This window comes from Dipteris shenzhenensis, chromosome 12 (assembly GCF_047967505.1).
Source record: "Dipteris shenzhenensis isolate YYH24624 ecotype China chromosome 12, Dip_SZ_1.0, whole genome shotgun sequence".
NCBI lineage: Eukaryota > Viridiplantae > Streptophyta > Polypodiopsida > Gleicheniales > Dipteridaceae > Dipteris > Dipteris shenzhenensis.
Genome location: NC_141607.1, coordinates 7,283,960 through 7,298,211, shown reverse-complemented (window position 1 = coordinate 7,298,211; position 14,252 = coordinate 7,283,960). Strand labels below are relative to the sequence as shown.

General features: G+C 44.7%; 1 protein-coding gene across 3 annotated transcripts in view; it reads left to right on the top strand.

Annotated features, from left to right (window-relative positions):
* The window catches only part of P58IPK (DnaJ P58IPK-like protein), an 85,683-nt gene that overhangs the window by 25,709 nt on the left and 45,722 nt on the right, over window positions 1-14,252 (top strand). For 2 of the 3 annotated variants that reach the window (XM_087382377.1, XM_087382378.1), the window contains exons 2-3: window positions 12,489-12,563; window positions 13,072-13,237. In XM_087382377.1, coding sequence (XP_087238503.1) covers window positions 12,489-12,563; window positions 13,072-13,237 — 241 coding nt within the window. Of the gene's footprint in view, window positions 1-12,482; window positions 12,564-13,071; window positions 13,238-14,252 lie in introns of all 3 variants that reach the window. The other variant, XM_087382376.1, reaches the window with a different exon arrangement.

The following is a 14,252-nucleotide window of genomic DNA, read 5'->3' as shown; positions in this document are numbered from 1 at the left end:
ACAACACAATGACATCATGATTGGCCACTTGCCCTTTCATTTTAATTAACTCCGTATCATTAAAGGCTGTATACCCCGTTGCTGCGGGCTTAGATAGGATGTTGTCAGGTGCACTCGTCACTAACTTAGCAACAGATACACATAACAAACAAGGTACTAACCTCTGAGAAGGTCCCGCCAGTTGCATCTGCATATGTTCCGCACTGGGACTCTCCTGCATTTCTACGTCGCATTCAGATATTATCATATTAGCCGTGCGACGATCTTTATTCAGTGGACAATCCTTCCACTGATGTCGCTGAAGGCAGCCGAAGCACAATCCTTCTTTTCTAGCTTTCTCTTTTTGTTCAGGGGTCAACGAGGACTTTGACCAAGCCCGGGCTGCCATTGGAGTTATTTTCCTTTTCACCCCAACGGTGGTACTTGTTTTTACTGGTCCCTCAACCGGCTTCACCTGCTTGGTTTGGCCACTTGGCTGCGAGACACTTGTCTTTGAAACCCATTTCCTCTGAAATCCCCCTTTTCTCGGGTGCTCATACTGAGTCCCTGCCTGCACAAATCCACCAGATCTGCCTCTGGCATCCTCATAGTTCAGGGCTACTGCTATAGATTCATCTAGTGTAGTCACATATTTAGCCCGAACTTCCATTTTGATCTTGTCGTTCAGTCCATAGATATAGTCCTTTAACTGAACCGACATAGGGAGAGGATCTGTTATTTTCATGACACATTCCCTGAATTTGTCAGTGTACTCTGCCACTGACAAGCTCCTCTGACGAAGATTTCTATAAGCATCCCAAGCTCGGGATTCTTCATCAGGTGGGAGAAAGTGTTTCTTGAATTCAGCTTTGAACCCTTCCCAGGTGGTTGGAGCAACTTGATCCTTCTGTTGCTTTATCCACCATCTGTCCGCTGCCTCAATAAACAGGTGCGTGGCCTCGCGGATTTTCTTTAGATCGGATCTAATCTCACAAATGGCGAAGGCTTCTTCCCACTTGTGGAACCAAACCTCGATCACATCAGAGCTGTGCTCGGTCATCCGACCAGCCTACTTCTCCGGTCTATAATTAGCGATATTAGGCACTTTGACCCTTGCGCGCTCTAAGGAATGTACACTGGGCTCTGGCTCTGCTAGAGCTTTGCCCTTATCAATCCTAGACGGTCTAGCCGACAAAGCTTGCACCATCTCCCTAATCTCATTTAATTAAGGTTTTCCATATCAGCTGATCGCTGCCATGTATCCTTCTACAGCACATTTCGTAGCGGAATTTTCAACGCTCTTCCTCAAGCTCCTCTCTTTGATTTAACCATCGCATCCTTTACCACGGCGATGGATGTAAGTGTTCCTGGACCTGTGCCAATCAGAATACCGCCTACCGTTTTATGGTTTTCAGGATGGAAATTGGAGGACATGTATGTGATTTCTGGTACGCCTGGAAGCCTTGCTTTGTGACTTTGCCAATTTACTGCGGCAATAGGCTCCTTCAGCGTTATAATCTCTGCGTCGAACTCTACGCCTCACCTACACCGGTCGTCTATTGTCCGCGAACAATGATTTATCATCGCCTCCTGCTCCGCTATCCCGCTCTCAGCTAGGATCTCCCGGGACTCGCTCCCTGCAACTCAATGTTACGTTACGTTCCTCACCCGTGGCCCCTTTTCTGCTAAAGTTTTCGTTAATCGTTCTTCAAAACCAAAGATTCGACGGGTGGCTGTGACAATCCTTCGCCTTCCGTACCACAACGTGAACACGTTCGCTCTCGACGCTGGTCTAATTACGCAGCCTTCCCTTCTCTTCTTAACCTCGGCTCTGATACCAAATGTCACGGTCTTCTTCCTATTCGTCGTTGCTCATGCGATAAAACGGCCTTACTGTCACGGTCTTCTTACTCACGGGTGACGGCTTTCTTTTCTTTCCTCCCAGCCAACTCTCAGGGACCTGATGCGTGATCATTCATTAATCTCATCGTTAATTCCTTCATCCTTATCCCTGAGACCCACAATTCCCTAGATAGTTCCTGGCCACATGTCTACATTTTAGGCCCTTACTTAGATGCATCCTTTTTCACCCCTCTCTTGGAGTTCCTTTAAAAACAATTGCCCCTTGGCAATTTGCACATTTAGATGCACCTAGGCCCTAGCCCTATTAGAACTACCTAGTCAATGCCATTACGCCCTCACCTAGGACCTTGGCAGTTACATCTCTTGACCATTTAATTACGCACATTAACTATTACAAAAGTTGGTCATCTAAGAGAAAATGCCCACCGATCTATCCGAGGTCATGCTATCTCGACTAGAGCATAACAAGATTCTGAAACACAACATCCCGACTGACAAAACACTTGCCCGTGCGGGGCTGATATAGCTTATAGCCCCTGCTCTCTGAACTATACCCAAGAAAAATGCATTTAACAGCTTTATCATGCAACTTAGTGCGTCTCTGTGAAGGCACATGAGCATAAGCTAAGCATCCAAAAGTCCTCATGTGGGAAATGCGAGGCTTACGACCCGTCCAAGCCTCATAAGGTGTGAGAGTCTGCAATGCTTGTGTAGGACATCTATTCAAGATGTAATCTGCACACATGACCGCATCCAACCACAACTTTTTAGGCAAATGTTTGCCTTTCAACATGCATCTAGCCATTTCCATCGTTGATCTATTCTTCCGCTTAGCCACGGGATTTTGTTGAGGAGTATAAGGCACCGTGCATCGATGATTAATGCCACGGGAAGCCAAAAAGACAGCAAACTCCTTCGATGTGTATTCACCCGAGGGAATTAATGTTAAGGTCCTAGGTGAGGGTTGATAGCACCAGACTAGGTGGATCTAAGGCTAAGGGTCTAATGCAAGAAATGTGCCTAGGGGCAAAGGAAACTAAAGCATCCCAAGAGAGGGGTGAAATGTTGCATTAGTAAGGCCCTATGATGATGGCATGTGGCATCTAGATCCATCTAGGGAATTGGGGCTTGGAGTTAGTGAGAGAAGAGAATGCACTGTTCACGTATGCTTTTGGGATTCGGATTTTCTCTATGAGCTCTCACGCTTCGATAAGATTGGCTGGGGGGAACAAATTCGGTGCTTCTCCCGTGATCTGCCTGTAGTCAGTAGTTAGTGTGTTACAATTGGTATAAGAGCTCATGGAAGAGATCAAGGGATGGACGAAAGATCAGAGCCCAGGCTAGGCGCGGGATACGTGACATGTAGAAGAACGGGACTGTTCGTGGGTTTGACGGAGGGGCTTGATCGACGCTGGCCTACACAAACGGCGTCGAATTGAAAGACCTGCGATACCAAGAGAGGGGATCTGGTAATTAAGCGATACGTGGATTGAACGGGTCCCGCAAGGATGGTTGACAAATTATAAATGATGTAACGACGAGCAGCAGGGCCTGGGGACAACGTGGTAGCTGAGCTCGTATTGCGGGAGACCTTCGAAGCGATTCGTGGATTGGACGACGAGCAGCGTGGGCGTGTGATCAGAGAGCTTCACGTGACGCCGAACTGAGAGCAGAGTTGACGGGCTGACCTGACCTCCACGCCACGGGCTGATCTGAAGCGGTCGTGTACAAGGCCACGCAGACAGCTCTTAGGGTGTGACAGTTTCCAAATAGAGAGCTACGCTTTGATAGAAGTGAAAAAAAGGATCGTATCATTTGCGAGCAAGCAGTACGTGGAGGCTGCAGGCTTCGGGGATTCGAGTTTGTGGAGCTGAGACAGGAGTGATTGACCTGGGAGCTTTCTTTGGCCTTTCCTGATTTAGTTTTGTGCTTGAGACTATGCGTGTGTGTTTCAGTCTGAGTTGACTTGCAGGAAATTCCCTAGTATAGGGAAAAGCGGGATTTGGGATATATGCCTGTATTAAATGCCTAGTTAGTGTGAATCTGGGATTGCAGGTATTCCCTAGTATAGGGAATTGTGTCAGAGTGTCAATACATTGAATTGTGTCAGTTTGTAAATACAGTTTTCTAGCGGTGTTTAAAAAAAAAAAAAAACCACCCATTGACCTGAATGGAAGCAGAAGAAGCTTCCAGGAGGGACCCTGGTGAGTCAGGAGTCCGGCTGACCCAGCAAGTGTCGCGCCTAGGAGCTCACACCTTAACTGGCAGGATTGCATTACTTGAGGATGCCTTACAACAGTTATTAGCGCAACAGTTACAGGCCAATGCAGGGCAGTCTGAACTTAGAAGAGCAATACATAGTATGTCTGCCAGACCTTCTCGAGAGGAGAAAGGAAAGGCTCCAATGGAACCTGAGTCTAGTGTCCATACGGTCGAGCCTAGGAAGACTAAAGTATCAAATATTGCCAATTACAGGCCGGAAAAGTATTCTGGTCGGATGAACGACTGTAGTTCTGATGTCATTGAGACCTGGTTACACAAATGGGACGAGGCGTTCGCCATTTGTGAAATCAAAAATGATATCAAGAAGATCCGCGAGGCCACCCACATGTTTAGTGAGGCAGCGGATCGGTGGTGGATTAAACAACAAAAAGATGGTATAGCATCCACTACCTAGGAGGGGTTTAAAAGAGAATTCAAAAAACACTTCTTACCTCCTGACGAAGCATCCCGAGCTTGGGATCAGTATAGGAACCTTCGTCAAAGAAATTTGTCAGTGGCAGAATACACTGATAAGTTTCGAGAGAGCATAATGAAGGTTGATGAACCCCTGCCTTAATCAATCTAAGTGAAAGATTTCATTTTTGGATTGAATGACCGGATAAAAATGGAAGTTCGGGCTAAGTACGCGAACACGTTAGATGATGCAATAGCCATAGCCCTGAACTATGAAGATGCCAAGAGCAGCAGGCCAAGTGGGTTTGCACAGGTCGGGACCCAGTATGGGTACCAAAAGAAATCTGGGTTTAAGAAGAAGTGGATTAGTAAAGGGAGTGGTTCTCAGCCGAGTGGTCAAGCCAAGCAGGCGAAACCAGCTGAAACTCCTAAATCAAGTACCACCATTGGAGTGAAAAGGAAAGTAACCCCAATGGCAGCCCGGGCTTGGTCTAAGTCTCCCTCAAACCTAGAACAAAGAGAAAAGGCGAGGAGAGAAGGCTTGTGTTTTGGATGCCTTCAGCGTCATCAGTGGAAGGATTGTCCACGGAATATTTTTAAATTTTGAAGTAAAAGATGTAAATCTTGGCAAAACTTTACATTTTTTTGCATAAAAGTTTCAAATCTTGGCGAATCTTTCAACTGTCTGTTTTAATTATTTAGCTTCTTAACGAAAGTAAGTTGAAAAAATCATCCATGTGAACAAGACCATGCAAATGGGACCAAATGGCCATGATACTTTGCAGAAGCCTCAAACTAGGTGAGTTCAAGGTTTGTGTAAAGTCTCATAGCCATCGAGCCCCATTTGCATGGTCAAGAATGAACATTTCCATGTTTTTGCCCATCCATCCTCTACAGTGGTAACAAAACGTGGAAATGTTCATTCTTGACCATGCAAATGGGACCTGATGGCCACGAGCCTTTTCACAAGCCTCAAACTAGGTGGTTTTAAGGTCCATGCAAAGGATCATGCCCTTTGAGTCCCATTTTCATGCCTAGAAGACCTTCGAGGCCATTTTTTGTACCATTGAAGAGGATCTATGGGAAAAAACATAGAAATGTTCATTCTTGATTATGCAAATGGGACTTGATGGCCACGAGCCTTTGCACAAGTAGGTGGATCGTCGGATGGCTGAGATGGTGGTCTCAGAATGCGACGTGGAAATGGAGGGAAGTCCCAGAGCGGAAGAGATGCAGAGTCAGCTAGCGGGATCTTCTCAGAGGTCAGTACCTTGTTTGTTATGTGTGTCTGTTGCTAAGCTAGTAACGAGTGCACCTGATAACATCCTATCTAAGCCCGCAACAACGGGATATACAGCCTTTAATGATACGGAGTTAATTAAAATGAAAGGGCAAGTGGCCAATCATGATGTCATTGTGTTGTTTGACTCAGCGTCAACTCACAATGTGATTAACTCCAAGCTCGTAAAGAGGCTGAAGTTAAAGACAAGTCCATCTGACTATGCGTATACAGTCAGGATGACAGATGGAAGTTCAACTGAAGTATGGGACCAAAGAGTTACCCAGTTGGAGCTTCGTATTCAGGACTATGCTGAGAAGCTTGATTTTGAAATGACCAAGCTTGCTCATGCAGATATAGCCCTGGGTATGGCGTGGCATTCTAGGAAGAATCTAGCCATTGATTGGAAAAAGCACGTATATCAATTCAAGATGAATGATGTGCTTTATGTCTTGCGAGGTGAGAAAGATATACCTCAAGGACCGTTGGTTTCTGTGATGGACATCCGAAAAGCTCAAGAAGAGTTTTTATTCCTTTGCACAGCATCGGTAGAGCTGGTTGATGATTCTTTGGCTAGCACTAATGTTGCGCAAAATGGTGAGATGGCCAAGCTGGCTAATCTTATAACAGAGGAGTTCTTTGAATGTTTTAGGGATGAACTACCTTATGTGTTACCTCCAGAGCAGAATGTTCAGCATAAGATTGAACTGATCCCGGGGGCAGAACCTGTGAATAAACCTCCCTATAGAATGAGTTTTACTGAAGAGGTGGAGGTGCGTAGACAACTAGAAGAATACCTCAAGTTGGGGCAGATTCAACCAAGTTTCTCACCTTTTGCTTCGCGAGTGATATTAAAGAAGAAAAAGGATGATGCGTTTTGCCTCTGTATAGATTACAGAGCATTGAATAATATCACTGTTAAGCACAGGTATCCGATGGCTCGGATTGATGATTTGCTAGATGCATTACATGGAGCCGTGATTTTTAGCAAAATAGATCTTAAGTGTGGCTACCATCAGATCCGGATTAGAGCCGAGGATGTGCATAAAACCGCTTTCAGAAGCAGGTTTGGTCATTATGAGTTTTTGGTAATGCCCTTCGGACTTACCAATGCTCCAGCTACATTCGTCATGCTGGGAAGGCCAGTAGCCTTTGAAAGCAAGAAGCTTTCTCCCTCTTAAAGGAATTGGCCAACTCATGAATTGGAGTTGTATGCTGTTATCCATGCTTTGAAAACATCGAGGCATTATTTGTATGGTTCAGAGTTTTATGTGGATGTGGATCATGATACTCTGAAACATTTTTGTAAACAGCCTGACTTGAGGACAAGTGGTTGCCATTGTTAGAGTTTGCCTACAATGATAGAAAACATTCCTCTACCGGGTTCAGTCCATTTGAGCTGAACTATGGTTATAGACCAGTAAATCCAACTATAGTTGGAGTACCTCAGAAAGTGCCTAGTGTCGCGAACTTTGTGGTTCAGATGCGGGAGATGCTAGCACTTGCGAGAGCTAATATCCGCCAGGCTATGGATAGAGCCAAGGTGTATGCGGATGAAAACTGGTCTATAAGAGTATTTAAGGAAGGAGAAAAAGTTTTTTTTAGAGTTCCTTCGCACTCGAAGTCGTTGACTTCAGGAGAGTGTGCTAAGTTATCACCTCGATACTGTGGGCCGTGGTTAATTCTAAGGAGAATAGGCAAGGTAGCGTATAAATTAGAATTGCCACAGGGGTGTAAGGTGCACCCGGTTTTTCATGTTTCGCGCTTAAAGAAATTTTTACATACAAGTGACTCACTAATCGAAGGTGTGGTTTTGTTTCAGGAGATAGAGGATAATGCGAGGCGCAAACCAATAAGAATCCTGGACCGAGGAACAATGCAAATACGAAATCGAAAGATACCCATGGTGTTGGTTGCATGGCATGGTCAGCCTCTATCCGAAGCTACTTGGGAATCCGTATACCAGTTGCGAAGAGTGTTCCCAGACTTTATCATCGAGGACGCTGATGTCTAAAGAGGGAAGGATTGTTACGCTCTAGCCGAGGTAGCATGACCTCGGAAGAATCAGTCGACATTTCCCTTAAAGGATCTATATTTGTAATATATTTATTTGCGCTTCATGTAAATGATCGGGAGGGAATTAATGTCAAGGTCCTAGGTGAGGGTTGATAGCACCAGAGTAGGTGCATCTAAGGCTAAGGGTCTAATGCAAGAAATGTGCCTAGGGGCAAAGGAAACTAAAGCATCCCAAGAGAGGGGTGAAATGTTGCATTAGTAAGGCCCTATGATGATGGCATGTGGCATCTAGATCCATCTAGGGAATTGGGGCTTGTTGGAGTTAGTGAGAGAAGAGAATGCACTCACTGTTCACGTATGCTTTTGGGATTCGGATTTTCTCTGTGAGCTCTCACGCTTCGATAAGATTGGCTGGGTGGAACAAATTCGGTGCTTCTCCCGTGATCTGCCTGTAGTTAGTAGTTAGTGTGTTACAAATGTGCAGCCCACTCTCATTCGAGGCCAAGGCAATAAAGTGCTTGAAGCATGAAGAAACATCAGACTTGGATTTCAATGCGAAAATCCAAGTGTACCTGGTGAAATCATCAATAAAAGTAACAAAATAGTAGAACCTACAAGAGTTGCAACCCTCATGGGTCCACAAACATGACTATGAACTAGATAAAGCTTGCGTGAAGCACCAACTCTCCCCTCCTTACGGTGCAACGGGGTACCTTTTTGGGCTCCTGAATTTCTGCTTTTTCTTGGTCAAGAGCTTTGTGCAAATGATCCTGATCAATGATAGGCAGGCTGAATTTTTGGCTGCACATGTGGCTGCAAATGACCAACAGATGGAGGAGGGACAACCTCAGATGGAATCTCATCTCGAGCATCGGATGGAAACAAAGGCATCAAGCTGTCGAATATGTCAGGGGCATTAACAACGGGCTGTTTTTGACAGTCCAGCAAAGGCATAGTGGAAGATTCATCAATTACAACATCCCGGCTGACAAAACACTTGCTCGTGCGGGGATGATATGGCTTATAGCCCCTGCTCTCGGAACTATACCCAGGAAAAATCCACTTAACAGCTTTATCATCCAACTTAGTGCGCTTTTGTGAAGGCACATGAGCATAGGCTAAGCATCCAAAAGTCCTCATGTGGGAAATGCGAGGCTTACGACACATCCAAGCCTCATAAGGTGTGATAGTCTGCAATGCTATAGGAGTGACAGGCTCTGAAAGCAAGCAAATGAGGGCTGGAAATGAGAAATACAGCAAAGGAAGTGCTCCCACTAGGAGGAGAGCACGTAGAAATGGAGAGAAAGAGATCCAATGGAGGGGAACTCGCAGCCCAAGGCAAAGGGATGCCAAATGAGGAGGGAAGGGCTATAAGAGAAGTCTCCGGATCAATTCAGCACACTCCAAATGGCAACAAACGCCGGCACGCATGCTAAGGCAGCTCCGAAATGCTGAGAAACCTTCAATCTAGATGGCACACATCCTGAGGCAGCTCCGTACAGCAGTTAATGCTTGCTGACGCAATCCGTACTATAATAAATGCTGATGACAGGTCCGTACACAGGCTGTACAGCATTAAACGCACATGTCAGAAATGCGTACTGCATCCGTACAGCAGTTAATGCACCGCCAGTAGTGCGTACAGCGTTGTAAATGACAGTAAATGTAGGCGTCTGCTGTCCGTACACTCCGTAGAGTGTGTACGGATGGCTGTATAGGTTCCGTACTGTTGTACGGATTTTGTACAGAAGCTGAGAGCAATAAATGTGCAGTAAATGCACCGATTCAGTAGAAAAGGCTCCAAAGCATCGATTTCCCGTGCCAAAAGTGGAGTTCCCATGACAGAAATGCTCGAGGACGTCACAGGTCCTCACAGATGTGTAGGAAACCTTGAAAAATTGAGCAAATTAGCAAGAATGAGGGCTCAAAAGGCTGCCAAACAGTTTGGGAAAGCTGTCAATGGCTGAAGGAATGGATTCCCGACCTGCTTTGATACGACTACTGGGTGTTGGAAGCAATGGAAGTTAAAAAATGGAAGCACAATGGAGAAAAACGAGATGCTCTAATAGATTGCTGCAAAACTGAGGTGTGGAGGCTCAAGGGAGAGCCAACACAACAAAACCCTAGGGGTAACTGCCCTAACTGGACTAAGTGTCCTAACTAACCTAGATGGTACATAAACTAACTGTACCAATAGTCCTGACTGAGGCCTACAAGGCTCATACCAAGGTATAAGTGGCATCTATGGGTAGCCCATAAGTTGGCCTACAGCGCTCGTGATAGGCTTCCCACTGGCATTGGTGGCTCCCCTTCATAGGGGGTGGGATCCATGAGATTTAGAGTACCGAGACCCTGGCTTGCACTGTTTGGAACTATAAATGGTAGCCGATGGTCAGATCCAGATAATTTCTCTCGGAGTCTTACACAGGACAAGATATAGCCTTTTATACAGAGATACATCAAAGCCCAGAGTGCCTTTGCCTACTGTAATGGATACACAAAGGGAGGCAGCATTGCTGGAAGAAACTCGTGAGACAAGTGGAGTGCGTGGATGAAGAGGAGTGGCAGTAATATACATATCATCTCTCATTTGGGCGGTTTCCGTCGAGAGGCGTGATATACATGTAAGATTTCTGTGGATTTAGATTTGACACCCTTCTCAAGAGGATCTATTCATTGCAGTATGTTACTTGCCCCCGAGACCTCACATTTTTCTCGAGACCTATGCGAGGCGGCTGAGATTTCACCATACGCAGCCCTATACCCGAACATCATGGATTTCTCGAGCCGTGAGGAAGTTCTCCTTGTTAGGGACTTCAACGCGAGGACGAGTACACATTAGGTATTGCTTCTGGATTTTGTGATGACTTTTCCCAGATGTTGATCTAGATGAGGCTGGGATGTCCCGAGTCTTTGCAAACAGGCGAGCCCCAATCACATCCTATGGGCATGCATCTTGGACATGGGCAGGCTACATGATCTTGTCATTTATAATGGTATGGATCGATGGCCCTCCTTAGGTGGTTCCACTTGCTTCCCACATTGGGGGGCTATAGCGTAATTGAGTATCCCATGGGATCCCCTGCCTTTACCTTGCATATCATGGGCTTCTCTGTCTCTCCACCACTTCTAGGTGCGGACCACACCTATCTCTTTTTTAGTATATCCATCCCTCGTCTTACATCATACACCACGACACCACTCACATACACTACATATCCGGAGACACATTTTAATCAGAGCCTTTTACCTGAGTACTCTGTACACCTTTCCACTTTAGTCGTTGACATAGTGCTACTAGAGGATCGAGCCGCCTTGATCACCTGATCTGTCCATGAAGCTGCCCTATACACTTTCACACACCACCCATTCCACTTGCATACCGCCTCTTGGCCCAGTATCCAGTAATAGCTGGTATGATGATGAGTGAAGCTTTATGCAAGTCAACTCAGATTCGAGACAGCATCTTCTTCCGATTGAGGTAGAGACAATATGCAAGGACCATCACATGCTACGCTGGAAGAAGTAGGATTTCTTTGGCCAAAACGAGGAGTTAATAAAAAATATCTGTAGTAACACCTCTAAGGACTTCTGGCTTATCACCTATCTTGTTTGACCTCTATATAGATGGATTACCAATGTAGGTTGTTGCAAAATGGGAAATCCCCCTTTTATAGAGGCCTAGCCCTAGTTGCTGCAAATATACCTTACTGGCCAAACAAAAGCTGCCAACAGAAAGACTGCTCAGATAAAGACATTCCCTTGCCCAGTAAGTGGGCCATGGATGAGTAAGGACCTGCTAGAGGGCCCCTAACAGATACACTTAGGTCACATTTGTGGGTACAAAAACTGCTAAAGTATCAATTCAGAGAAATCAGGAGTGACATTTGGACTGTAGTCTCTCTAAATTGTACAGAAATGGGCATTGCCCTGTTGAGGGAGGGTAGCAATCTCAATATTTGGGAGGTGACTTAGAAAAAGACAAGGAGAGACAGGGGACAGCGTTTGTTGTATTTGTCTCAGACCGAATATATTGGCAAAGTATTGCACAGGTTTCATATGGAGGGGGGGAAGACCCTTAGTTCTCCATTGCCTCCATATGTGAAACTCAGTGCAATGGACAGCCCACACTCAGATGCTGATAGGGCTGAAATGGCCAAGATTCCGTATGCTTCAGCTTGTGGCAGTCTCATGTATGCCATGGTTGCTACCAGACCTGATATTGCGTTTGCAGTGGGAGTGGTTAGCAGAGATATGGCAAATCCAGGCAAGAAGCATTGGAATGCAGTGAAAGGTATCATGAGATACCTGAAGGGCACACAGGAGTTGTGCATATGCTTTGGCAAGCGAGATGCAATTGCAGAATTTTTTGCATGACATTAAGTTGTTAGTTTGACCCAGGTGGGGTAAAGCTAACAACTTTGATCACTTTATGGAGGTATTCCAAGGGCTTTCAACAATCTGAAGGCTCTTATTTTCAGAGGACATTGTCAGTGTTTTGAAAATTATTCAGCTCATTGCCTTCTTGTACCAGTCTTTGGACTTGAATATTATGGATTTGTATATGATTTGTTTCTGAACCTTCGAGGTTTGTTATTTGTGAAGTTGAGACTGCATGTAAAAGCTGTGGAATGTTCTTGGAAGAATTCTAATACTATGTTTGCTTCAGCTTCAGATTTACAGGCTGGTGATTATTATGTGTCAAAAGGAGAATTGACTGTTGCTCTCAAGCATTACAAGGATTTTATTGGTAAGGGTCCTCATTTGTATTGTAAGGTGCACAACAATGCCAGGTCTTCTTGCATGTACCATATAGGAGTTTAAATTGGCGATAAATAGTTTAGCAGGTCTCTTCAATACCTTTTCAAATTTCCTTCCAGATGCAGGGGGAGGGTAGGACTTTCACCGAACCGTCTTGTCCTCACCTCACCCAACCGTCTGTCACTGTTTGCATCAGTGTGCAGCTTTCAAGTTTCAAACACTAATGCTGTCTTTGTTGCAGTATATTGTTCAAGTTATGCTTCAGAGTACTTGTTTAATGAACTTGTAGCAGTAATAAAAATGGGAGACGTTCTCATCTGGAAAGCCTTTCTAGTGTGGGGTCTTACTGGAACAACATGAAGCATCTTTAAGAACAATATTGAGCAAGTAATTGTTGGAGAGTAAGGTGGTAGGGAAAGTTATTTACTTTATCTCCATAGCTTGAGGGTTTTCGAATGAATGCGTAAGCAGAGAAAAAATGTTGGTTGATATTGCAGACTTAAATCCCACAGCTGTTATCGGATACACTAAAAGGGCTGCAGTTTATTTGCAACAAAGGAAATTTGAAGAGGCCCTGTGGGACCTCAACAAGGCTTTGGATGTCAACCCAGAGTATATCCAAGGTTACTTGCAGCGTGGTTTATTATTCCGCCAAATATGTCGGTATGAAGCTACTTTCAAAACTTAATATCCAAACGTGGATGCACACACTTTTTGGTAAAAAGAACCTTTCATTAAAAACAATTTACATTTGGAGCTCACTCAAAGTGAGACAACTACAAACATGGATGCACACACACTTGATAAGGTGGACCGATCGAGTCTCTTCTGCTAGTTTGGTAGTAGTGTGTGTATGCTTGTGTGTTTGAGAATGTGGGAGTGTGTGCATGTGAAATACCATATTTTTCTGTCATATATTCATTGTTAATCATTGATGACATCAGTGGGATACCAGCTGTTGCTATCCACATATAGTTTCTGACCTTGTACTGATAAAGTCAGCAGGATGTCGTAGCAGCTAGTTCTTGGATGAATTGCAACCTTGCGGGAAGTTTAAAAGTGTTAAAAGTATCATGGGATGGACATGTCATAGAAGCTCATTTTTCTGAGGGCTTGATGGGTTGTAACCTTGCGAATTATTTATGAGCTTGCAAATTGCATGCCGTTGCTTCCTTTTAATAATGAGTCCTTGCTGTGTAGGGTGCGCTGACTATTTTAGCCTGTACTGGTGAAGCCAGCAGGATGTCGCAGTGATGGTTTGCAATTTTCTGGGTGGGGTTGCAAAAATTAGTTTTCCTCTTTCATTAGTGATAGTATTTCATTGGGTATGCCATTAGGCTAATTCCTGAGGGCTGGATGGGTTGTAACCTCATGCGTGACTTACAAGCTTACAAACTGCATTTTTAGTTCCCTTTTAATAATGGGTTTGGCCATATTAGTATATGATCATGTGGGCTTCCAAAATTTTTAACCATTCCATGTTTTTTTCCATGGATGGGTTTCCAAACTCAGAACATGTTCCTCAACCCTGAAGACCTTTTCATGTGTTGCTGCATCCACAATTTTTTCTTCTGTATTTGTAAAAGAGAGCTAATATGCAGATAATAGGTAGCTCTAATGATCTGATATGAGAATGGCTCAATTAGTGAGGATGTAGAATGGCCATAATGAAGAATCA